General features: G+C 41.0%; 1 protein-coding gene across 4 annotated transcripts in view; it reads right to left on the bottom strand.

Annotated features, from left to right (window-relative positions):
* The window catches only part of LOC124065715 (cGMP-dependent protein kinase 1), a 72,792-nt gene that overhangs the window by 6,220 nt on the left and 38,770 nt on the right, over nucleotides 1-27,802 (bottom strand). For 3 of the 4 annotated variants that reach the window (XM_046401370.1, XM_046401371.1, XM_046401369.1), the window contains exons 4-11: nucleotides 21,217-21,322; nucleotides 18,309-18,372; nucleotides 14,510-14,587; nucleotides 12,919-13,013; nucleotides 6,906-6,971; nucleotides 4,528-4,602; nucleotides 391-487; nucleotides 97-236 (exon numbers count right to left, since the gene is read on the bottom strand). In XM_046401370.1, the coding sequence (XP_046257326.1) occupies nucleotides 97-236; nucleotides 391-487; nucleotides 4,528-4,602; nucleotides 6,906-6,971; nucleotides 12,919-13,013; nucleotides 14,510-14,587; nucleotides 18,309-18,372; nucleotides 21,217-21,322 (721 nt within the window). Of the gene's footprint in view, nucleotides 1-96; nucleotides 237-390; nucleotides 488-4,527; nucleotides 4,603-6,905; nucleotides 6,972-7,239; nucleotides 8,192-12,918; nucleotides 13,014-14,509; nucleotides 14,588-18,308; nucleotides 18,373-21,216; nucleotides 21,323-27,802 lie in introns of those variants that run through there. The other variant, XM_046401372.1, reaches the window with a different exon arrangement.

Here is a 27,802-nt window from a genome sequence, read left to right as displayed (position 1 = left end):
TAATAAACTACTAATCCTTGTGACACGTATGACATATACAGTAGATTATTACAGATTACTACATTGCATCTCAGGGAAGCTATTCAGAGGGTGTACCTAACAATGAAGTCAGAGTGAGCTTCCTGCATGATGAGTTTCTCTGAACGAATGTGCTCCTGCTGTCTTGTGTCCACGATGTGCCGCTTCTTCAGGATCTTCATGGCAAAGGTTTTGTTTTCGTCACTCTTGAGCTGAACCTGCAGTGAGAAGGAAAGAAAGAGATTTAAACATGTAGGCACATAACGTCGGCCTGCACGTCACCCTGGGCAGACTGTTAGGCAACTTTAAGGATGTGGGAAAAATAAATGAATAAAATCATTCATGCTGCCTTCACAGCGGAGCGGCCCCTACCAGCTCGACACGACCAAAGCCACCGACCCCCAGGGTGTCAATGATGTTGAAGTCAGCTAGGTTGAGACTGAAGAAAAACGCATTCTCTGCTTCATACCTGTGCCGGTAAAAGGGAAGAGAAGACAGAATGGGAACAGGATTAGAGATGAGATGAAGGATGAAAGAAGAGATAATCCACTTTCAACAATGTGAGACAAAATATCCGTCTCTCCTTCAGCTCATTTGTTTGCAAATCTTAGAGGAATTAACTCATAGTAATCTATGAAGGATGTTATTGAGGATGTGGAGTGTATAAATATGACCACGTGAACAGGATGCGTTTGACTTTAGTCCTCTGGTAAACCTCTTTGACCTTTCTTTGAACACAGACTCTCTGTCCCCAGCTTGTCCCCATTCTCAGTAGGAAAGAACAAAGGCGGGACATCCGTCACACGAGCTGCTCACTGCTTGGCTGGCTCTGAAGACATGCCTTGGCTCTGCCACCAAACACCCCGACATGCCATTGCAGACCTGCGCATGCTGGCAGCACAGATTGTTTCCACGTGTCCATCCCCAGATGCCCCGTGTCTTCTCTGGTTATTGTTTGATCCAGACAGAGTTTCATCAGCTCAGTCTCTGGATCAGTGGGCTTAGGACAGATCTGAGCCTGGACAGCCCGATCTGGGTCACTCAGAACAGACTATCGCTTCAACGTCAGGCCGTTTCTCACACAAAAACACTACAGCTGTATGCCAATAACAATGACATTTTTAAAAATACTTCGAGAAAACCTGACTTGTTTAGATAAGCCAACAGTCTTCCTTTATGGAGCAGCAAGGATAAAGTTTATTTACTAAAGCTTAAACAATGACTCATGTTATACTGTTCTGGGTTTGCATTTGATAAATTAAAGGTTACTTCTGCCTTACTTCATTCTAAACTTATGTGGTCCTTGAGATACAGAATGAGAATTTTACTCCATCAGATCCACTCGATACATCAGTTACATTGCAAGCTGGAACAGTAAAATCTTTTCCCTAAGCTGCATACCAGTGGGCACAGTGTTGGCACGTGCTGACAGGTTACGGAGCATGGTGTTTCTCAGAAACACATCAGGTTACCAGGACAGTCAATGCTTATGTTTATTTTTGTGTATAGGCACTACTAGTTGCACAGAAGATTCACAGGTAATCCTTTCATCTTATTTCCCCTCCCATCATCTGGAAGTAAGCCCAGAAAACACCCTGAATCTCAAAATGCTCTCTGCTTAACAAAAGGACGGAGACTAGCAACCAAGAGCACATAGATTATTGTGTGTGAGATAGGATTATGAATAATGTCATGGCGACCGGCACGTGCACATTCATGGACTTATGAGTACATGCAATTGCATGTGCGCACATACACACACACCCACAGAAAATGGCCGCACCCAAAATCAATGAGATGTGGATCTCATGAGGAGTTCAAGTCCTGATAACTGAGAAGGTCTCACAAATTCTTCAAAGAAATGAGGGGATTATTTTACATCTAGCGCATCTCTTGAAAGGTTTCAAAGTAATAGTAACCTTTGGCCAGCAGATGGCAGCGTTGCTCTATTAGATGTCTCAACATAAAAGGGGAAATATTGCTGAAGAGCAACAACTGAACTACAAGGCTGAGCCACAAAATGAATCTATTATATTTAGTAGACAATGGAAGAATGAACCCTTATTTCTATTCTGTGCAAAAGATGGACTCATATTCAAGAGAGCAGAATAAGACAAGTGAAAAACCATCCGATGGTATTCAGTGCAATGAATTGTAATCAATAGTTCTGTTTCAGGAAAAACACTTCCTTACGCTTTATGTCTCCACCAAGGATACATAGCCTCTCTGGCAGTTGGTGAACAGAAGAGATATTTGCTCAACGCAGCAAATCATACATATTTTATTTTTTCAGATAAGCAGAGAACAATGCTTGTCTATGTCCATGGCTGAACTGCACGAGGGGTATTATGATACAAGCGAGCGAACTGTACATCCCCTTTACACAAACATATAAAACCAATGACCCTGAATGAAAACTAAGACAAAGCTCAGCTGTATCCAACACTGTAATGTAAACCTGGTTTGTTACATAATGTATTTTGTGGCCCCTTGTTTGACACTAAAATGACATGTTTCTTATTACTGTCCAATTCGTTACTAGTGCTTCAATACAAAGTGTTCCTATGCGGGTCAAGAAATACCCCAGTGGGTGATAATCTGTATCAGTGAACAGATGAGATCATAAAAAATGAGGCAATCTCCATGTGTCTAATTGTGTGAGTATGTATGTGTGTGTGTGTGTGTGTGTGCGCGCTACCCATTTCCTTTGCTCTGGTTCTTCTAGGACTCACCCAAGGGAGCAGACAGCATCCCTGACCTTAAAGCTGACTCTCATTAAATGCCACTTTTATTTACCAGTAACTACTGCTTATTGAACTCCTGCACCTGCTCAACAGACATGGGACGTGCTGGGTCATACTAGGTCTTATTTTTTCATCAGTCTTAGTACAATACAAGACATAAGTCAATACAAGGCACCTGCAAGTTTAATAAACTTAGCCTAGTTTAATTACACTCCAGGGAATTTAGAAAACATTAATTATGTATTTTTTCCTCAGGATTTGCCAATAAGATTTTATCTATGGTATCAGCTTCTCACCTTAAAAATATTTTAATTCACGTTCTATGCATGCAGAACTACAAGTGAGACATTATAGTGGAGTTGGATGTATTAGAAGCTCCTCCTGCAGAGAGAGGCAGCAGCTCCATCAAAAACAATGTGCGCATATAGCACATAGCAGGGAGCTAGTCTTTGAAGAAAAGACCTGTCAGCCTCACAGAGAGCAGCTGTAGTTTGCCGTACAGTTACAGTGCTGCTGTGTTGCAGTGCTCATCCGCTGTGACCAATTAGAGATAGTTTCCATCACCGTGGGATCCTGACTCAGGCTTTCCTCACCAAGAAACAAATATGCTCTGCTGGGCGGGGAGCCCTAGCGAGAGATGACACATGCACACACAGCAGGGGAAGTTACCTTAATCAGGATGAAAATGGCTTAGATGTGACAGATACCATGAGCCACAGGGAGACAGCTGTTTTATTTTAAGATTAGGTTCTGCAGAGAGTTGGTGATAATGTCACAAATGGTGGGCATGCAGAAATATATATTCTCGCTTATTTGCATAAGAATAAACTGGCTTTCTAAAACATGCAGAAATGGGAAGAATGGGGTGGAAAGACCAGCACACTGCAGGTCTTCTTCTATCACACAATCTGCTGGCAGAGCAATCATCAGTGGTAGTGAGCCATCAGGGGCATTTGGCCAGGGCTGAATGCCAGAGGCGAGCCACTGCGCCACCCATTATACTTCCCTTCTCTCTCTTTCCTCAGTGCCTCTGTCCAGCACAGTAACTGGTGTTATGTTCTGCTCGTGGCTGACTAAATTCTACTGACTCGCCAAAGATGACTGACACTCTGGGCAGACAGCTAGACATCCAAAGCATCAGACAGAAATCTACTTCACTGTGTCACCCGCCTTAATCTCTCCCCACCTCACCTCTGTCCATCCATCCATCTACATCTCCCTTCCCCTTTTTGTGGTGATAAGCTGCCTCTTCTCTCTTGCTCTCTGTAATCTATCATTACCAGGTTCTTGTTTCTCCTCACCTTGACTCACAGCATAGCACTGGGGGAGCCAGGTATCAGATTATGCCAGTGTGTAGCTGTCTAAATCCCAAGATGCCCACCTCATTGCCAGGGTGCCCTGTGTTGCCTGTAGCGCTATTCTCTAGTTTCCAATAGCGACAATAAATAGAGTGCATATTAATTCCTCCAGAAATAGAGGCGGAGGTCATAGTCTCTGTTTTCTAGCCTGCTGGGGACTGTCTTCTTATGTAACAGAACTAAGGGCAAAATACATTAATGGCTGGTCGAGCGCATGTTCCTTCAGAAAGTGTTGGTGGGCAGTCATGACACGCTACATTTCAGAGGGTGAGAAAAATTAATTAACTGATGAAAACAAAAGACGAACAAAACAAAAATGAAACCAAAAGCAAAAATCAATAAAATATATTTTGAATAGTTGGTATTTTTATTAATTCTTGCATGCCAATAAATTGTGTTTGTCTTACTTGGCTTTGGCATCAGCATCCTCGTGGCCTTTACTGGACACATCCTCCAAACCTCCAATCAGGTGCTTGAAAGAACTGCAACACCGACAGAAAATGTTACAACAGCACATGAGCAAACTTTTCTGAGATGTAATCTACACTCTGTCCGTCCCAAAGTGTTGCACATGTGAATGGAAAGCTTGAGGAGGAAATAAAGCAGTTTGTGCTGTACACTGCAGGTAATCCATACAAGGAGCTGATACAATATACGGCCAGACTGCCATAAAAAACACAGCCAGTTACTATTAAATATTCATCAGTCTGCTTTTAGAGCCAAAAAAAATTCACTGAGAACAGATGAGGAGACAGATCCACTTCGAACAGGAGTAAAATAGTGTGATAGCAGACGGCAGCTGAGTGGGAAGCTTAGAGACAAAAGTAGAATCTGTGCATAAATCTTTTACTGAAGAATTACAGAACAGAAAACATAACGTGTTACATTAATAAAAACATAAAATCCACATAACAATATTTTCTGTACTTTTACTACCTAGTACCAAGTCAGTTATGTAACTGTAAGAAATTGCAAAACACGCTCTTCTCAGACCTGGAAAAATACAATTATGATAATAATTACTTTTCTCACTGGACATACAATAACTTTAATTGATTAATTAATTAATTGTCATCAGAGTGTCTGCAGAGCATATGAAAGTTAAAGATTAGAATGAGATTTGAGGATAATAAGCTACATGATACGTTAACTCACTGAAATAAAATCCAGAAGCTGCACTCATGGGGAGATCTTCTACATGAAAAATAATAACTACGCTACAGCTCATTTCTCTCTGCAATATGGCTGCACATGTGGAAGACTCCAAGCGTCCTCAAAGAACAACTAACTGAGACCATTTTCATGCAAAGCTCATCAAGCTGTCGACCAGAGGAGGTAATACATCTGGTGTTTTCTCCTGTTGAGACCATAACGCCTGCGAGATGGGACTGCTTCCGAGCTGAGCTTTTCTTTCAATGTTTGGCTGCTCGCACTGTCTATTTCACTCCCTGCTGCTTGTTTTTATTCCCCGTCTCTTTCCCACTGTCTCTATCTGCTCCTTTTTCCTCCAGCACAGCTCCTGAAGTTATCTCTATCTTTCCTTTTAAGCTGCACGGTTTTCTCTTAATGCAGCATACAGGAAATGAATAAATGCACACAGAATAAACAGAGGTTTAAATACCAACAACCTGGCCAGTCTGGGTGACACAGAAAAACACAGTGAGACAGTTTTGTGGGCTGTGACAGCATTAGCTACTTGCATGACAGGCAGTGTGAAAGGCTCTCATAATCACCTGTGCTGGATGACTCATTCACTATCCCCTCGGCTAGCTCTGAGGATGGCCCATTTGTGCCTGTGGTGTTCCCTGAGGCCAGAGGGAGGCCCTGGGTAAGCTGATACCATCTACCATACTACCCACAGCTCTTATCCATCTGTCTCTCTATTCTCACCACATGACTTAATGCTGAAGACGGAGATGGCTCAACATCATTTGTTTTTTAAGTACGAGCTTACTGTAAAAACACGATAAACATAGTAATAAAATGTCAAACCGTGTTGCTGCAATAAAAGGAAATTAGCAAATACCTGAGCTGAGATTAGTTTAAAGGGCAACATGAAGCTGAAAAATATGTTTTTACTCTTTGATAATCTCCTGATAAACACCAGTGAAAAAAATAACCCATTAGTCATTCCTGCACAAATCTAGCATAAATCTAAATTCTTTGTTGAAGTTAATTTAGGACTTAGGACATGTTTTACATCTGTCCTCTTGACGCCATTTAACTGAGCTGAAGTCCAAATCTCCCAAGTTTAGTTGTGTCTCGACATTTGCATGAGAATTAGGTGAGGCCTGAATGCAGACGTTGGATGAATCAACAGACTTGAGGTGATCATGTGATTGCCCTTTTATGACTCCCAAACTTTGTGAGCAGACACTCAGACACAGCACTTCAGTGAAGTGGAGCATGATCCTGCAAACATACAATCTATTTCTCACCTTACAGTTATTGAATTTTGTCAAAATTGATGTAATTGGATAGTTTAGAATAAATTGACATTCCTATGAGAGCCTCAATGCTCTTTTCTTGATTGAAAATTGAAAGCAACTATGGCTAAACGTGCGCCATGTTCATCCATTAAGGTGTAGCAGTGGGTTCATGCTAATATCTCAGTGAAGGTAGCTTGTCCTCCCCTGGCCATAATCAACAAAGCACAATTTGTCACCTGGTTTGGCATGGCTAGTCATGACAGACATTCATTCATGGGCCAAATGCATTTCTTTTTAATGCTAAACAAACAAAATGATTATTATGTTGTGTGGGAATTAACTTTATTGGTACTCACTCTCTGTCGATGACTAGACAGGTGACTGCCTCTGCCGCAATGACGTTGGCTGTCCTGATGTCCTCCCTGGGCGAAAAGATCATACAACAAAGTCAGTCATAGCAAAATTGACCCATTTGATTCATTGATCACAAACTGTGGGGTCATTATTAAATCACATTACCATTCATTTCAAATTCTTCATCAGAGCTGTGATGATGAAAGCAATCAAAACTAAACACCTGCACATCAGTTACGTCTTAATCCCCTCCATTCACTCCAATAAATGGCAATGGCACACGATGAAAACATCACTCACAACAGGCAACACACAGCACCGCGTGATTGGCATTACTCTGTATTGTATCTGACACCAAGTTCATCTTCCTCTGATGATGATGCTTCTTCAGAGGAGTCACCCCAGTCGCATGAATCCTCTGAGTCTGTATTCCAAGAATCCATCCTTGGCTGTGAAAATTTTTCAGCACACAGAGTCCCACAGCGATAAGCTCTACCTCTGAACCAGCGCACTGCCCAGGGCTGCCCTCCAACAAAAGACACGTCTGTAGTACTTGTATATAAACCTCCAAACCAAGTGTAGTATCATCCGCTTTAACACAAACTAAAATATTACGAAAAGACAGGAGGTTCTTCTGGGGTTGTCCCATAAGCAGATTATTTCATGCCCTTTTCTTTTCAAAACAGGAGAAAAGATCACACTCTGGATGAAATTCATATCCCGCTGGGTAGCAAATAAAGAGCTAAAACAGGCTCTGCCATAGAAAGTTGATTCAATTCAACAGTAACTGACAATCACTCTCCGTTTCTGATCTCAGCTCAGACACGCAGCAGCCTATTTCAATGAGCCGAGGTGACAATTCCTCCTGATGCTATGTCAACTCCCTCTGCCGCCCCTCTTCCAAACACATATACTTACAACACTCCCTTCTCATGCACACACACACACACATGCACACACTCACTCTTTCTGCTGACCCCTTTGAATAAAGGTCACAGCTGGCGGGGGAACAACACATTTTGAAAGGTGACGACTACAGTGGAGAAGAGAGCAGAGGAGAAGAAGGCAGCGTTTATCACGTGCATGGGATATAACAGATGACAATTGGGGGATCTCAAGCTAGCATGGCACATACAGTATTTTATTCACCTCCGATAAGCTCCCATGACCTGCATCCATGCTCTAAACACAATACTCTGGCACACACTGCTCCACCTGTTCTTCTGTTGGGCCACAGCAGCATTCGGTGCCATTTATGTCAGAACACTTAAGTATTAATAAACAGGTTAATGGGCCCCTGTTTGGAGAAATACACTGTGTTCCACTGTGGTTGTTACTATTGATGAATGTGATAATTAGTTTGGGGAACAAGAGACTTGATAAGTGACAGTCAGGAGGAAAGAGTTCTTAATGGTTAACTTTGTACCAGACTGAGGCGAAAAGAAAAGTTTTTGAATTAGTGTAATTTATAAAGGAAAACATACGAGACCCTCCAAACAAATGGTTTAATGTGATGATTATTCAAATACTCAGAAGCAAATTATCATGATGTGCCAGCTTTGAATTTACCAGTAACAGTCTTCCAGCTATAGAGTCAAACACTTTGCATTAAATTTCCAAATGATAGATACTTAAACACACACACACACATCAGTGTTTTCAAGAGCGAAAATGAGCTACATCTACAGTGACACCCACAATCTGTTGCATGAGTTAATTTCTCTCATAAAAGAAAGTGTACAGTGTTTGTCATTTACTAACCATGGTGAAACAACAAAACAACATGACATTTTGGGTTATATTGAAATAGTGGTTATGTAATCACGAATCATCCTTTAGAGACCTGAAGGGTCTCATATTGGAGAGCAGCTTGTTACACCTGTCCCCTGGCGCTCGACTGTGACTGAGGAAAACAACTTAGTGTGCCACTGCGTTGATACTAGTGATGTGAAACACAGTCGCTAAACAATATCTGTCAGAATGATTCATTTGCACAGTGCTGAGTCTCAGGCATCCACTAAGTCAAAGATGGCTCTGCACTTGTTAATTGCGGCACAGCAAGAAATGGTTTGGAAACCAGACACATGCACACACATGCTCAAGCACAGACATACTGACAGCAGCTGCATGCTGTATCTGTAATGTCCTTCGGACTTACACAGGAGGGAGACTGTGGTGTTGATTTCCAGTAGATAGCTGAAATTAAGCTAGTAATTGGACAGTGATCTGGTGTCCCGGGATGGGGGTTAAGAAAATAACATCCAGGCTTGGAGGCTGAGGATGAGGCAGTAGCTCTGAGCTGCAGTGAGGGAACTAAAGACGGGGTCAGGACTGGGCCAAGAACAAGAGGCGGCCATTCGGTGACTGAGAGGTATTCAGGAGGGCCTGGGGAGCTGTGTATGACACTTCATACGTTGCTATTAACGTATGTAAGTACAAGACTGTGGTGCTTTTTGTGCAGCTTTTTCCCGTTAACGACAAATTGTGCATTTTCCACATAACCGCAACACATGATCACTTTCCAAGCCAGATCATAAATATTTACATTTATGGATATGTTTTCCCACTGTTCCAGGCAGCTAGTGGCTCTAACATCCAAGGCTTAAACTGCTGGAAATTATTTCAGTCACAAGCTATGCTGTTAGAATAACCAAACATGGACAGTATGAAAAAGATAATGTGGAAAGGTTGGTCTCAAGTCTCGGAAGTCTGAATAGCATATTTTAGTGGCCTGCCCAAAAATAAACCTTTTGTGGCAGTTCATGTTTATTATTTCCTCACTGTCAAATCCCCCCTCTGCCACCCTCTTGGGTTCCAACACCTAAAATAAATGTTTGGCCTGTGGGAAAGTATGAAGGAACAGGCCCTGTACATAGCAATATAACAACATGAGAAATTTGCATGTTTCCAAAATTGAAAGGCAACATGGGATTCATCTTGATGAAGTGCTTCTCAAGCAGTCTGAGAAAAACTTAAAGTCTTTGGGAGCTGATTTTCATACTGTACAAAATTAGAAATGTCTAAAAGTCTAAGAACTTGTGGTATGTTTCAGAGCAAAGTAAGATATACAGGGGATACTGACATGACCATACAGGAGAAATGTAAAATACACAGATTTGTAGTTCACAGCAAATGGCAGAAGTTATCGGCTTTACTCATGGGGTATGAGCTATTAAAAGACTGAGGGTCTGGCTTGGAATGAAGGCAGAGGGGAGATTCTACAAAGCTGCATTCAGACTGACGAGTTCTTCATCCCATAAATGCAGCATTCATTTCAATGTGACCGCTGTGTTGGTTCAGTATGGATACCGACCTAGCAAACTCAAGAAAAAAAAAAAAAACATGGTTGCCTTGCAAATAGGCTAAACCTGGCTCAAGTTTTCCAGCAGCGCAGTGTATCAACATCCACCAGTGCAATGCGGTGGGTAAAAAAATACGTGCAAGTATCCAGACCACACAACGAGACTCATGCTCATGGGTTGGACTGAGCTAAATGTGAACATAAGCATGCTAACATGCACACAGTGACAATATCAACATCCTGCTCTTTTGCAGGCATAATGCTCAACATTTTATGCTAATTAGCCCAAAACAGTTCACGGTGGAACTAGAGGAAAAGTCAAGGGATTATTTAAGTCATCAGGATAATCTGTCCAAACAGTTGTCCAAACAATTTATGCTAAACGTAGTTATTTAAGCTTTCCTAGAACAGGAATATGTGAGTTATATACTGTAGTATTCGTTAAGTTCTACACCTACACAACCCGTCAGAGAAAACATGTTATCCAATATTTCTTCAGCTGCTTTAATGTACACACACACACACACACACATACATCACACATCAGCACTCACACAAGCTCGAACAAACCATTATGTCTGGCAGGAGAACAGACTTTGATTTGTAAATATGTTGTCCTCACAGATCAAAGCCAACATGTTCTGATGGACAGAGTAGCCCTTTGAGTAGGGGCTATTGAGTTTCATGAGCAAGGACACACACAGTTAACTTCTAATTAGAAAGACGGCCAGCAAAAAAGCCCTCTGATCAAAAGCTTGGTTCGAAGATGGCCAACATCTCAATCATTTAAATTTGCAAGACATGCTTGACCATCAAAGGTGCAGATGAATAGGCTAAGACACTCCAAGACAAAAGGCTTTCGTGATGACATATAAAAACAATACCAAGCAGATGCCGAGGTGAGGAGAACACTTTGTCACGGTGACATAAGGGAGAGATGCGGTTTTCTTGATTAAACAAAGACTGGAATGCTCTTGAAGATGCTTTGAAGAGCTTCTGAAGATGGCACACTTATTCCTGGAACATCTCAAAAGCATTAATGGAAATATGTGGATACTTAAAGGTTATGTGTGATGTTTAATGTATTTATATAGAGGCTCACAGTGTGTGTGTGTGTGTGGACTGAAAAATCACTGAATTCTTTGCAAATTCGAATTCAAAACAAGAGTAGCACAGCTGCTCAATGCATTATAAATTAGTACTTTGTGTCATGCTCTCATTCATCAAACAGCACATTCTTACATCTCATTAGTCTAAAAGGATAAAATTTCCCTTTGGAACAGCCAACTCCTCCCACTGCCAGGAGACCAAGCTTCCTGTGTGTCATATGTCCCCTGTGCATTTTAATAATCTGTCATATTTTATGTCCTGTAGTCATTAACTTTAACATATGGGGAAAGCTTAGCCATCTGCACAATTCCAGCTGTTGTCTGAGCTGTCGTCATCTACATTGACAACATTACATGTTCCCCCCCCCCCCCCCCCCCCCCCCCCCGCCATGTGGTGGCTGCCTACTGCTCCTCTGGGTTGAGCTGACAAGTTTCACCCCATTGTATTTACCATAGATGAAAACTACTATCTAAAGTGTGTTTTGACAACATATAAGCTGGCATTTACTTTTCACTGGAAACTGCTTTGATTCAGCTTAAGTCTCTGGGCACTTTAAAGTGTTTAGTGAATGCTTTTGAGGTATGATTAAAGGCTTGAGAGCTAATTTGAGGTGGCTTTTGCATTCAGCAGCCACAAGATGGCGACATCTCCACTATTTTCATGTTAACACTCATGGCCATGTGCATTGCATGCACTCAAATACATGTGCATGAGTGCATATGTTCGCTGTCTCTATCTGACCTTTTGCCGCAATAACACCCTCCGTTTTAATAATACATTGTCCGTGAAGGTCCACATTCATGACAGGACAGAACAAACAACAGCAGAATAAAAATATCACTTCTGGACAACAGTCTTAGGCGCCCAAAGCCCTATAAAATAACTTTATTAGACCAAAGTGTTCTTTCACTGAAGGTGTTCAAGCCAACACAGAATGTCCCTGAATCATTTGATTCCGACAGCACATACAGCCTGGTTACATCACAGCAGCAAGGCCAGTTCCTAGCACAGACTTACATAGTATAGATGCTTGTAATGCTGAAGAATGTTGATACTTGGTTTATATATGGTTGGCTGTCTCTCTATCAACATACGCTGCTAACTCCCCCCCTTTTTGTTTTTTCACCAAAATATTCACGAGATGTGCACACTGCTTATATATACAATTGTGAAAAAAAAACAAAATCTAAGAGAAAGCATTTGGATTTTTATGACAGTTCAGACCCTGTCCTTCTGATGAGCTCAAAATTACTGTAACAGGCTTTCCGCAGTTCAGAGAGAATTTTTGTGTCACTTCTGTCAATAAATCAGGCCTGAGGTTGTGTTATGTACACCCAGCTTTCAGCATATCCAATCATTTATCGAGTTATCAAGCCTCTCTGAAAGAGTGAGCAGTGGGGAAAAAATAGTGACACATAAGAGCTGGAGGCAGATCAATAGCAAATTAGAAATGATAGACGCATATTAAATGTAAAAAGAAGGCTATTAAATACAGTTTGGGACCGAAAAACAGAAGGGAAATGTGTGACAGTGAAGGGGACAGACACAGCAAAAGAACAGAGGATTGAAATTGGAAGAGGCGGTGTTATTAGGGACAATCTTACCCTTGCAGTGCTTTCTCTCCAAACCAGTCTCCTTTCGAGAGGGTGCGCAGGTATACAGGCTCTCCGTTGGGCAAGTCTTCCCTGGTCACATTAACCTGGTGAAAGAACAGAAATGAAGGAGGAGGAGGGTGGTGACAAGGAGGAAGAAGAGGTGACAGCTAACAGTACAGCGATGTGTGGCGAGTACAAGACAGTTTTATTAGGGAGGGATAACGTTTCATTTCAACATCATTCGGAAAGAAACTGACGTAAATGTTCAGTCAAGATGGCAGGTTAATCCCACTATTACACACAGGGGAGAAGCACCCGTGTGTCCAATATCTCTGCGCATGGGTAGTGTGTTACAAAGGGGTGACTGCACGACGTGGGAGGCGCTGCTGACCACTTCATTAACCAGATGACATGTGACTGACTGAGCTGTTCTGGTAGACCTTACAAATCAAAGTGATGGCATTTGAGTAGATTTTAGAGGAAGTGAAGGGAGACGGTCGTTTTGCCTAATGAAGGATCTTGTCTCTATCCATTAGACAGCTCTGAACAGGTGTGGCAGCGTATCCAGCACCAGCACACGGTAATGCTGTCTACACCTGAGTGACAGCGCAAGTACTCCTCATCTAACAGAACTCTAATAGACATCTAATAGAAAAAAAGAGGAAGCGGAGAGGTTCATGGAATGGGAAAAATGTAGATTAAAAGTCAGATTGTGTGTGTGATGTGAGAAGTCCAAATTTGGTGGAATGTCCTTCAGACAAAATGTGCTGTCTGTGGTCTGGCTAGGGACAAAGTGAGAGATGTGGAAACAGTCGAGCAGAAAGCACTGATAAGGTCAGGACTGTGTGTGTGTGTGTGTGTGTTCACGTCTGTATCCAGAAGCTAATTTGTCTGAGAAGCAGTTGTGTCAACCTTGTGTAGTGGATTGGATCTGTTTGTGGTCAAAAGAGAGCAGAAAGAGAGAGAGAAAAAAAAACAGGGGACATAATGTATCTTGGGTCATTGTGGACATGTGGACATGTCCTCAATTCACTCACTGGGACTTGAGGGCAAGTTTTTGGTTAAAAACAATCATCCAGCTTCCCACTTTTGACATCTTTAACAAATATAATGACGATGAAGAGGAGGGGAAGTGCAGGGAGGAGAAGAAACAAGTGAAGGTGAGAGTGTAAAATGGTGGTAATATGATAAGAAGAATGGGAAAAGAATGAAAAAAATGAGGAGGACAAGCAGGGAGCATCTATCCATCAAACTGTGATAACAATACAAGCACACACCAGCCCTCCAACAGTACTGGACAAGACAGCGTTTTCATCTGTGCTCAGTGTGAAAGCCAGTGTTAATAACACAAAGGTGAAATGAAAGTGACTCCATTCTCCTTTCTAGGTGGTTCCAATACTACTGCAAGAGATGATGAAAGAGGCGGTGCTTCTGTCTCTCCTCTCCCTTATCTCAAGATGATTGATGACATCCGACTTCCTCCAAAAAATACTACCACTTTGCTTCAAAGGCAGGTGTCTTTCTCCACGTGTGCCACGAGGTCCTGCGTTGTGATGTCGTGATGATTATTTTGGTGGTAGGCTAGAGGCACTGTTCTCACCTTTCCTTTACTGATGATGAAGAAGGTGTCTCCTCTGGCCCCCTGTCTGATGATGTAGTCTCCATCTTCATAATGTGTCTGTCAGAAGAAAAGGCCAGAGCAAGGAAAGATCAGAAAATATGAAGAGTAACCGGAGAAAAGAAGCGTTATTCAGGAACATTCAGATGATTTTGTCTCCTTTCTCACACTGGGATTGAGACATTCACACCAGAGACAAAAAGCTGCTCTTCAGAGGAAGTAAAGCTAAATTGGATGCAGTGTGATAAATCCCAATTAGATGTTGTTTTTTTTTTTTGTTTCCTTGTTAATACCACACACTGGCAAGCTGCCCAGGGTGTTTCTCTGTCTTCCACCCACTAGTTGCTTGGATATGCTCTGCAACCTTGAATATGAATAAGCAAGCGATAAAGAAAATGAGTGAATAAATGAATGTAAAATCTGAAGGCAAATCACAGCTCGGTTCCAAGTGCAGAATTAATACAGGATATCCATCCAGAAATTCATTTACTACACCCAGCATTCCTGGGCTAAAGCATCCCAGCATACATTGAACAGGTTATGCTCTGGACTGGTTGCCAGTCTAACACAAGGCTAACACAGATAGCTAGACAAGCACTTTCACACACTCATTCACACCTTGTGTTGAAAATAACCTTCAGATAAGGAATGCAATTTTTTCAAGGATGTTATTTTTAGGGTACAGTTTCTTGATGTGCAAGGAATTTTCACCTTCCCAGCAAAACACACAGCATGCTGCACCTCAGACCTTAATTCTAGACTGACGGCAGAACTCAATATTTCCTGTTAGATCACAAGCAGATTCCACCCTGCATTTGATGTTTTTTTATTTATTTATTTTTTTCATTCTTGTACCATTTCACCCCGGAAATATACCTTGAACCGTACTTAACACTGAGCAGCGAGCGTGTGATTCATTATGATAATGTTTAGTCAACAGCTATTATCCCCTTTTCTCAAGCCTGTCGTCAAGGAGAGAAAATAGCGAAGATCTATCAGGGAAATCAATTCCAGACCTTAATGATCTATTATAGAAGAGGACAAGACATGGGACAATATGATGGATTATTTGGCCTTGCACATAATCGACCTACAGAACCTCTGATACAAAAAATGCAAACTTATTTTTAAAGGTAGGACAAAACCTTTCAAATACCAGGAGTCAAACCCCACAAACCATTTATTGGTTGTTTATGGGTGTAAGAACCAAAGCCAATTCAATTGTTCAAACGTTTTAATAAATTTAGCACTTCCTTCAAGCTTGCCACTTGTCTATGAAGCTGATAAATATGATTTTAATCAACTTTCCAATATCCCAATTCCCTCAGCCAACAAATACAAACACATTAATGAGAATACAGAATACAGGTTAACACTGTTATCGTGTATACTCTCACAGCTTGATGGGGCGAGCAGGTTCTCACTAGTCCAAACTTTGTGGCCGATATTACACTCAGCCGCTGACATTGTTTTGCTGTGGGTGATATAGCTTGTGGCCTCCTTCTGTCAATGTACTTTCCCCTGACCACTTTCTTTCCCTTGATGGAGTTGTCCTTCGCCATTAAGACTGCTTCATGTGAGCTCATTCCCTTTCCCCTGCCCTTCAATATCTGCTGCTAACTGTGCTGAATCTCTTGAGTTGCACTGTTACCCCGCTGACCCTTTTAACTGTTGCACTTTTGCATTACCATCAATTTAACTTTAACCCACTTACAAAAAAATGCCATACAGTGATGGTGTTTTTATACTGTATTCTATTTATACATTTGTAAACAGAAACCAAAATCACATCATCATTTTTATAGCGCCAGGTTGAATATAATGAGCCTAAAATAACTATGCTTTGAAGTGATGTCATGTGTCCTATTTGACCTATGCAAGACAAACTCTTCCCCAGCCCAGGGAGCAGCAAAAAGAAATCGACTCCAAAGGCTGCAGCTCCACACATATACAGTTGTCATCAAGAGAACAGAAAAACATTCAAGAAAGGTTAGGACAGTTTTTTTTTTCATGTTAAATCAGTGAATGAAAAAAGAAAACTAGAAACCCTTATGTAATGAAATCTGGTACTGTCCACTCCTGCTATAACATATATCACCATTTAAGAAATGGGAGATTATGTAACAAAGGTGGTAAGTTAACTTTATGGTAATATTTGGCATCATTTACCATACATTACCCTTCAGTGACACTGACACACACACACAGACATTTTCACTGCATAAGGTTACATTGTACCAAAGGGCTCTCATCTTTGCTGTAGGTTCTTTGTCTGGAAACTAACTGCAAGTTAAAAATGTGTCTGTGTACAGGTTCTTAAGAGTAACAGTGGTCATTATATTGTGGGGGTGCTTGTTTGGGGGTGCTTCTTTTGAAGAACTATTGCCAATTAAAACCTTAAAACCTTTAATTTGCTGTTTCTACAGGCTACACAACTAGAAACTTCTACTACAAACCAGTTTAAACAATACATGGTTGATCCATTCAACAGGGTAAGCCTTATAAAATAATTATGCAACAAGTGCATGATGTGCATGCATAATTAATGGTCTTCTTCGTCTTTATCCTTTCTTCAAAGCAAAAGGATCAGCCGCTGCACAGTGCACTGTTAATTAAAACTAATTTTTAATTTGTTGTTTTGCAGGAGACACAACTAGAAACTCCTACTCAAAACCAGTTTAAATATTGCGTGGTCAATCCATTCCTCAAGGCAAGCATTAAAATGAGAAAAATCTGCAACAGGTTTGTATAATTAATGGTCTTCTTTATCTGGAATTAATTTCTATTAGTTACATAAATGATTGCACACATAATTTAAATCAAATAATTTATCAAAGTAGACAAAGGCCATATCTGAATGCAGTTCAACATACTGAAAAGCCTCAATGTTAGTTGCACACATCACAAGTGTAAATGAGAACGTGTTTGCATGGCTAAATTATGCTGCAGAAAACATCAAACGAAGTGGTGTGCAGATGGGTAGAAAACATAATATTGAGACATATCTGAAAATGCACACTGTTGCCAGGGTGACGTGTATATTCTATATAACAAAACATATCACTGATGTTGCACGTTTTGGTCCATATATAATAAATTGTGTATCACAACTGCTGTCCATTTTGTCAAAAAAGCTGAAGTGTTTCAGGGTTTTTAGTGTGTTTTTCTGCCCTGCAGGCAGCCATTGGTCCACATTAGTTTACATGTACGGACTCTAGAAATTTGCCTGAGTTTTGTCATCCATCACAGTAAGCACTGAGTCTGCATTCATTTTTTATTAAATTATTGTTCTGGGGTAATTCAGTGCAGACTTTTCAAATAAATCTGCACTTAAACTGCATTACCATATTACAGTAATGGAACTTTGAAAATGTTTTGTTTACTTTGATGGATTACACAAATGAAGCAAATATTAAGAGTGTGCTGATTTCCACATCAGAGGAAATGAATGGGAAAATTATGGATGTCATGAAGAAAAATTGTAGGAAGAACACAAAATAAACATATGTTCTAAGAAGAGAAGGTGCTCAAAGTGGGTAACTATGCTGGCATGTAAGCCAAAGTGTATGTCGCCCAACAACATTACAAGTCAAGCCCCCACCATCCCACCCCTTACAAAGAAAATCTCCATTATCTTCATACATTAGCTAGAATATGCCTTCAGTCCCCTTCTGGCTCCCTCTTCTCACTGCAATACAAAAAAGTGAATGTATGGAAATCTATTATGATGTGTGGAGTGGGCTGTGTGCAGATGTCAGAGGCTTTGGAACAAGCCTTTTACCTCCTCAAGGACATCTGCCAGCTTGCTCAGAATATCTTCCTGGAGGCCGTGGAATGTGGGGACGCTGCAGGAGAAAGGAAAGAATCGGCTTTTAGATAGAAAAATACATATTAAGAGTCATACATATTAAATATAATACTGATTAAGTCTTAGTCGGCTGCCAGATAAAAAAGATGCAGAAAGCAATGCAGCTGGCAGCTTAGTTTATGTGTTAGCTTTGAAACAGGAGACCAGAATCAAAGCAGACCTGTGAGCTGAAGTCAACAATTTAAATATAGGCAAGAAGAACACATAAAAATCAATATTGTGCTTATCCTGCATTACAATATGAGCACATAAATACTTTAGCATAAACGGGGCGTTTCTAGTTACACAGCAGAGCATCAGATCGTCAGGTTGAATACACCACTATGAGGCCTTCATGTTTGTTCCGTTTGCTTCCCGGCAGCCTCAATGAATGGTATCCATCTGTTATCAAGCCTACTAAATAAAACTGGCCCAATGTTTATCAAGGAGGAGAGAAAATAAGCCGTGTTGGTGAACAAAGGACTTATCTCCCTATATCATCTCTCTCTCCCTCCCTGTTTCTCTGTCTCCTTCTCCCCCTCATTTTCCATGCTTTATTACAGTAATCTGAACCATCTTGTCTCAGCTCCCAACCCAGCCCACAGCCACTGTACTGATCCCTTGTGTTGTAGCTTCCTCAGCGGAGGCAAAAGCTAATCAGCAAGGCAGTGAACAAATGACCCTCCTCTGCATGAAACATATGGAGTTTCAGTCCCTGTAGCTGTTGAGCTGTTGACGCGGCCTCCATTGTAGTAAATGTCTGATCAGCTTAATTGTGTTACAGCAAATTGATTAATTATACAAGGTCAATGGGAAAGTGGGACTGGGAGTAAAGCACCTCCAACAATGGTGATCTGGCAAACTTCAAGGCCTCACTCTCAGCCCACCACCCATAAAAATATTAATTCGCAGCAAATAACCATTTTGTAAAGCCAGGTGAAGTTTGTCAGGTCATAAATGCTGTCTTTGCTGTTTGCTGTTCTGCTGAGTGATTCAGAATAAATGCTAGAAAGAAGTAATAAAAAAAGTCTTCACAAGCACACTCACTTCCTGTATGCAATACAATTTGGGATTTCTCAGTCAGTTTTTCATCTGTGTTCCTCCTCTACAATTTGTGAGAGCAAATATATAATTTCACAGCAGTGAAACGAGTGGGTAGGAGACTCACAGGGAGCAGCAAGTGTTTGTTCTCATGCTTAAACTACAGCTCTTTTATAAGATCTGCTTCTAGGAAACAAAAAAGCAACATTAGTATCTACATATTGCAAATTAACAAATGTTGCTATAAATCTCCTATTCCTCCCCTAGATACCCCTTTACAAACCAAACACACAGAGTGAGCACAAACCAAGCAATACGTTCATCTATTAAATATTTACTTATCTGGTGGGCTGTTACACAAGAGCCGCTGAGGGGCAAGACCTGCCATACAGCTCGTAGACTCAGTGAAGAGACAGGACTGTTTTCAGCATCTATTTTTGTCATCGATTACTAAAATAGCTTCAGACATGACAGTATAATTAATTGGGGCAAGGGGGTTTATATTGCTGGGAATATGTCTTTGGTACTGTATACTACTGTATGTGTTAAAGCCAACCCAGTAACCCTCCTATAGTGAAGGAGTCTACTCCATCAGAAGCACTTGTTATATGGTTGAATAGCTTCAGAAACTAACCCCCCCCCCCCCACACACACACACACACACCTTTCTGGATGTTGTGTTCGACCATTTTTCTAACTTCACTTCGAATTCGCACCCACTGTAAGCTCTGATTGGCCAACTGTGCAGCAGCGAGAAAAGAGCCAGGGTTTGAAATTCTCTCAGCTCTCCCTTTTTTTTTTTTCATTTGTCATACAATAATTTGTGTCATTTTTCAAGTGAATATCCAAGTGTAACACTACAAACACTACAATGCAAATGACAGCTGGCTTTTTCAGCTCCACTTTCCAGTACGGCCATTCAGAACAACAATAAACACTTGATTTCCATCACAGTCGGAACTAGTTCTTAGTGACTAAACTCCCTCAGGCTTTCACTGTTCTTCAGGCCTAAGGGAAAAGATAAAATTGAATGGCTCGGTGTGACTTTGACATGAGTGATTTTGTCCTGTGATATCTTTCAACCCTAAACTTAACCAAAGTACTTTAATTTCCCATACTTAACTACACCTTTACATACACATCATAACACATGGAAGGGAGTCATGTGTGGAACAGTGAAATGAGTCATATGATGAATTGCTGGGAATGTACGTGCCCTGCCTTAACACAACTCATCAGAGTGCATGTGTGAGCGGAAATGTGAAGACATAGGAGAAACTTCTATGTGAAATAGATGTGACATAATCTTCATAGTTGGTGGATGACAAAAAAATCCCAGGAAAGTTTAACAGAGAACGAGGTGACAGAGAACATACTGTAATTGCATCATATGAATCTAAATCACCACACTGCTTCGCCTCTGCCGCTTGATGAGCCTCTCTTTTATCATATACTCCATGCAGGCCAAAGAGAGGGTCTACAGGCCTTTTAAGTGATAATAGGCTTCTCTATAGAGAAGCAATTAGGACAGGGGGCTCTCTGATACAGACAGGGACATTAAAGAAATATTATACGAAGTGCAAGGTATTTCACCGGAAGGATGAATGACACCTTCATTGACACATCAGAGATTAATGTACTGATATATATATTATATTGGCAGAAAATAAGGACTCAGGAATGTTCTGAGAAACAGCTTACATGAATTCATTTTGTTAATTCATTCATTGCATTTCAGATCAAAGCCCTATTCAGGCCAATTATTTGTCTGTGTGTTTAACAATTTAGGACAGATCCTCACCTTTTCAGAAACTCCATGTACTCTGTGTGCTTGATGAGGCCCGTCCTCATCATGATCGTCTGAAAACATTGCCGGTCGATGGCCCACAGCTTCACATTTGTTAGAGCTGGAAAGAAGGACAGACATGAAAGGTAGTTCTTACCCTCAGGCAGTCAGAATAATAAAGTAGCACATTTACACATAATACATGCAACAGCTTTATTTTTTATGCATGCATGATACGAATATAGTGAATATCATATGCATTTTAAGTATGTGATACTGAACTTGAAATCAGAGAAGAATCATAGCTGCGTCATCGCATGTGGCAAAATCCCTGTTCAGAGAGCAAGGTGGAGATATATGTGAACCTTGAATTTTTAGTCGCCTTTTTTGTGGCAATAACTGTCATCTAAATGTTTTCTAAAGCTGCAGGCATTCAGGAGAATTGCTCTTTACTCAGCAGATGGAGTTAATTGGTATTTTTGAATAGCTTGCATGGATGGCTTATTTCAAGTCATGCTACAGCATTTTAATTGGTTTAAGGTCAGGAATCTGACTTGACTACGCCAGTGTTTTGTTTTGGGTTTTTTTTTTAATTCTTATTATTATCAGTTAAAGCCCTCGAGGTACTGATTGCTCTTTGTGTTAAGGGCAATTATCAAACTGCGCGACAAAAGTTATGTTAGGTTTTAAATCGCAAAGATCGACCCTGATATTATTCTGTACAATTTCCTGGAACAATTAGAAATTAATTGTTCCTTCAGTGATTGCAATTTGTGGTGGCCTGCAGGCACCACCCCAACCATAATATTCTCTAAACATGAAATAGAAGGAGACTGAAGTGTCAGTATGCAGAATTTTTTCATTTAAACACAGCACTACAGAATGCCCTGTCCGTTTTCAGCAGAAACTCAATCCTAAACCTTTTCTTTTCGTTTCTTTTCTTTCATTTTCATGCCTGGCTGTTGACTGATGGAGATCTGGGTCTTTTGAAATTCCCTTTCTTGCCATTTTTTCAGTATTTTGAGCCTCAGCAGCTCTTTCTCTGTGGTCCTCTGTAATCACTTCTGATCAGAATATGTTTCACAGTGACAGATCTCTGTTGTAAAGAACAGACTCTGTTGGAACCAGGCCAGCACAACGCAATGGACCTCTAACCCACACCCGCATGTCATTATATTTCCACATTCAGGCACATTTCATATTAGAAATTGGGTTGCTGATGCAGAAACTGTCTAACAAAACACATCAAGATGGCACATTGCATCGAGCTGAGCCACACTGCAGAGTTACTTCAAGAATTCAATCCTTCACTTTAGTAACAGCTTAAGCTAATTATATCAAAATGATATCTCATAATTTCCAGTACCATCATCTTCTGCAGCAAAGGCTATCACTTCAACCTGTACAGTAGACTGTGAGGAGTAATAAAAACGATAAGGCGATTCCAGAGAGTCTGACCCAAGAACAAATCTGGAGATCCCTCGAGGGCCCTGTGGCCACAGGGACATGAAGCAATATTAGAAAAAAATCACCAGCTAAGAGTCAGTCTACTTAGTATTTTGAGTGTGTATGTCTGAGATTTTCATTCTGTCTCATCCTCCTGGTGTGACACTCACTGCTTGTTTCAGAGTTTTAATGATCTGTGAAGAACAATGAGGTGTTTATTGATTAAAGGATGAATCTCTTTTTTTCCTCTCACTGTCCTCAACAGTGAAGCCAGAGACTTAGCGACCAAACATCAACCCTGAGGCCGAAGGAGAATCAGCGTGCCACTTCGGGATGATGACAACTGGGCCTGGGGCTGCAGCTAATATGCATTTTCTGTGTACATCTGACCATCTACACTTTATAAATATGCTGCCCACTCACTCACACACCACAGCGCACCAACTTTTGTTTACATCACAGAGGTTTTCCTTGAAAGAGTGATATTTTTGCACAGAGGGGTTGGTCTTACCAGCTTTTAAAAGGACCTTTAGTTAAGAATATTCACTAATGCAAACAACAAAGGAAAGTTCAAAAGGTGTGATAACGTGGGAAATACCTGTAATTTAAATAAGGCTCAGTGAGCACACATACAGAAAAATACACCACATAACATGCAATCTCATATACTCCTCATATTTATGTACCTATACTCATACACACTCCCACAGGCACTACAAATCTTCCTCTGCAGACCAAGAGTTTGGCAGCACTCTAAAATGGGGCCAAACCACAAGAGAAATGCCCTCATTACACAGACTGTTTTTAGTTAGAGACTCTTTCTTGGAGCAGGAACCCCCAAACGCACAGCATGACATAAAAATGTATACACAGATGTGTGGATACGCAGATGTGCAGATATCCTGTACAAGCACACACATACCAGGATACACATACAGCATTCTCATACATACAAATACACACAAATATGTAAACAAACACCTGCTGCTGAATACACATGCAGAGTGCATATGCACAGATAAATAATTAAGCAGTCATCTGACGGCGAAAATATGAAAATAAACTGCGAAACATTGTCTGCACTGATTCCAAACACACATGCTCCATTTTATTTCTTCTTCTCATTAAACAAAATTATTATTAAAAAAATAATATCTGGATCTAGTTATGTCTTATCTAATCAACTGGGATGCTGTGGACAAACTAGACTACAAACCCAACAAACCGTAGGGTATGGAGAAAAAGAAACTGTTAGAATGGACTTCTAATCTGACCCCAAAGCAACAAGAGTGGGAGGTTAGACGTCACTGCCCACTATGCAGTGTGCAATGAAATGTTTTCTGGGAGTGCCATGAAGTGGGAGTGTGGGGCACTGGGAAATAAGATATGTAGGGTGCCTGCAGCGCGCCACAGCAGGTAAGTGTATTATTCTGAGGCTTGACTAAATTGCAGTGAGACTGAGGGAGCTAGTTATCCTGTAGTGAGGGCGCAGATGAATGTCTTAATGCTCACGAGTTGCCGATCATTAGCTTCACAGCTTTCTGGGTACACACAACTCCCAGGGCACCGCTGGGAAGATGTGAGGATGCTGTCTGTGAAAGGTTTTGAGGAATTGGTCAGTGTGTTATTCCACTGGGATGGTCTTTGCTCATGCTGTGGTGGACTGTTGATGAATGCCACATAAAACCCACAAGGGTATATACAGGCGGTAAGTACTACCTGGGTGCCAGTTGCTCCAGACTGCAGACAGGTGCACTGGTTAGGTTCAGTGTTTCTATTTATCAACAGTCTTAAGGGTCGTCCACATCAAGGATAATCACCTTTCACAGCGATTTGATGAGTAACAGAAACACTGACAGCCAATCAAATCCCTGCAGTACTTATACTATTGATTTCTCACTGTTGCACTGCTTTGTGTAAGCTAATTGATGCCATTTAGGAAAGACTTTTCAGAGGTTCTGCTCTTATCCCTCAGTGCGTAGTGTTTGCTTGCCGTTTACAGAACGTCAACGTCCATCAGTGCGGAAGCTTGTTATCATTACAGTCATCTGCATGGACAGCCCTTTAGCCTGTGAATATGATCATTGGCATTTGTCAAGTATCAGTCATATCTGTTGTATGTGTTTGCCGTAGATGCGGCACTGAGAAGTAAAATAAAAATACATTTGCATTCATTCTCTTTCAAAAAGGTAAAACAAAAAAATTGAAAAAGAGGTTTCAGTACAATACACACGGGCAGCTTTGTGGAGAGTCGAGGTGTCTGATGTGTTTCAACTGATGTTTATAGCACTCATGCTGTCATGGACACAGAGGAGGGAGTTAGAAAACAGTAGTCAGGATATGCTGATCTCAGAAGCAAATGTGTGATCATTCAAAAACTGGCTCTGGTTGATGCTGCTAAAACGGCCTCTTGATGTGCACCAATTCACTGATGTGTGGGTTTGCATAGTAAGTACCGGAGTGCAGGTGTTTTGTAATATGCAGCTGATATATGTTGCACTTTATTGTTCATTGTAGCACAAATATCACATTACGATATGAGTCAGTCTAATTAACATAAAATTTACTCCCTAACTTAAAATCACGTTAACCTCAATATCCCTGCTGATTACTGTTTAACACCGATTTATGTCTGCACCAGCGACACCCGTAGCCCGAGGCATTATATTTTCGGTGTGTCCGACCATCTGCCTCTCCTATTTTCATCAAGGCGATACCTCAGGGACACCTCAAGGAAATTTCGCAGAGTTTAGCACAGACATGCATTTGGCCTCAAGAATGAATTAGATCTTGGTGGTAAAAGAGCAAAGGTCACTGTGGTCTCACTTCAATCCCATTCTGGTGAATGTATCAGGAATGCTTGGAGGGAATTTCATTAGACCTGGCACAAACACCGATTTGGGCTTAAGGATGTACTGTTCTGAATTTGGCGGTCAAAGGTCAAGGATAGGGAGATTATAAAACAAGTTTGTGGCCATAACTCAATAATTCATTCACTAATCATTGCAAAGTTTCGCATACATGTCTAATAGGATAAACTGGTTATGAGGTAATGATGTTTTACATCCCAAAGGTCAAAGGGTAACTTCATTTTGGCATCAAAATGCCCTGCTGATTGTACAGATCTTCTGTGCATCCATATTTTAGAATTTGTAGTTTTTTACAGCAATTTGAAGCACCGTAGACCACCACAAGCTCATTGTTCACAGACAGATGCAGATGCAAACGGTTGCATGACTGCTTGGTGCAGACATACACAAGGTAGCAATTCTAGCTTCTCTTTGCTCCTGAAAGCTCCACTAAATTGAATGTAATCCCACCTCAGAATAAAGGATGGCTATTCATAGCCATGCCGCCCACAGCTGAGCATGTTATCACTATCATTTGCTCTTGCTCCTCCTTTCCTTGCTTCTCCTTGATGTGGTGTTTGTAATCCCTCAGCTTTCAATTTCTCCCAATTGTTTGCAACAATCGATCAATATGTTTGATTGTTATGCAGCAAAAACTGGAACACTAGCTCCCTTGGCCCCAAAGGGAGCGAATATGCGTTTAAGCCTGAGGAAAACAGTGAGAGATAATATACATATGCATGTTGCAAGCCGGACAAAGCATGTATGTGGTAGAAGGAGATAGTCATTCATTTGACTCGGCCATAATTCACTGTAACTGAATTTCAGCCGAGGGCATTATGCAAATGTTCCACGTGTTTGTTCTTGTAATCAAATTTTTGCTCATTAAATTATATAAATATAGAATGCGATTTCTTTTCTGTACTCCAGTCTTGACAATTTACATCCAGAGAGCGTGGGGTTCAGAGAAATCTAAACTTCGCTCCTCACTGTGACTGTAATCTTGATTTTTGTTCTGAGGACCATGAGTTTTAATGAGGTTTTAAAATGACTCAAAACAGTCTGCGTCTGGCTCACGGTGATTCAGCTGAAGTATAAAGCGCCTGCCATTTGCACTGCAGAAAATCCACATTCCTTTCCAAAATCATCACAGGCCTACATTAAAGCGGTACTTTACGCCAAAATGATTGATTAGAGTCTCAAGAGCCAGAGTATCAAGCAGTGAAGTGTGCAAGGAAACTTGTACGCTCTGATGACAAGAAATATATTTGCTCACAACAAACTATTAACTGAGTATTACGCACTGCTCAGTGTACGTCAGAGTGTGTACACAGACAGAAAATAAGCTCCCCTTCTCTCACCACATTCATCTGTCAAGTAGATGAAGGAAAGTCTTTATTGATTATTTGCCTATTGTTCCAATAAGTAAATTTTCTACAGCTGCCAAAATAAGACCGCGAAAGATGATGATTTGCATTTTCACACAGCGCTCTATATTATTCACAGCAAAGTCTCAAGTTATGATTTCTTTCCTCTACCAGTTTTCCAACGTTAAGATGCCAGTAATCAAATCATTGTCACACGGCAAAAGAAATGTGTTAAAATGTGGAATGTGGAAATGTTAATCAACCTGCGGCTTTGGTGCCATGTTGGTTATTAGGACGCATTCGGCTGTGAATTATCATGTTAGCACTTGTAGATTAACCTGGAGGGGACGCCATAAAGCTCCGAGAGACGAGGTCACGTCTCCAAAGTAATTAGCAAGAGCACCATCTGCAAGAATTTCCACTCTGGAATATTATTGCAATGTTTAGGTTTTAAGACTTTTGAATTGGTTTTCACTGCAATTCAAAAAACTTTTCCCACTGACAAATCTCTGACTTGCCTGTGCCTGAAACTTAATTTCCACCATTGACATTTTCTACCAAAATTCTCCCCTCTTGGCATCCCTGTAATGTGTAAGAAAATGAGAAAATAAACCATTCTCTTTTCACACTCTGAGAGACACACACACACACATTCACATACACACTTCACAATCACATAGTCACGTGAACTGTACTCCTTCGAGGCTTCCTACATGTCTGGTTTTGGAAGGCATTAAGTGAGCGATGCTGTCAGGGCTGCGTGGTGGAAGTAGGGAGTAATCTCCTTTCCCCCTAAGTCATTAATAACATCAGCCAAGTCTGATTACATCTGGATGAGCTCTTTAGAGCGTGAGAAAGCAGGACAGGTCATTTACACCACACAGTGTCACAGAGCCTGAAGAAAAAGGAAAACGATAGAGGAATTCTCTACGTAATTGT

The sequence above is a fragment of the Scatophagus argus genome, chromosome 10, assembly GCF_020382885.2.
Source record: "Scatophagus argus isolate fScaArg1 chromosome 10, fScaArg1.pri, whole genome shotgun sequence".
NCBI classification, from domain to species: Eukaryota; Metazoa; Chordata; class Actinopteri; family Scatophagidae; genus Scatophagus; species Scatophagus argus.
The sequence above is the reverse complement of the archived record's forward strand: the minus strand, read 5'-3'. Positions and strand labels throughout refer to the sequence as shown.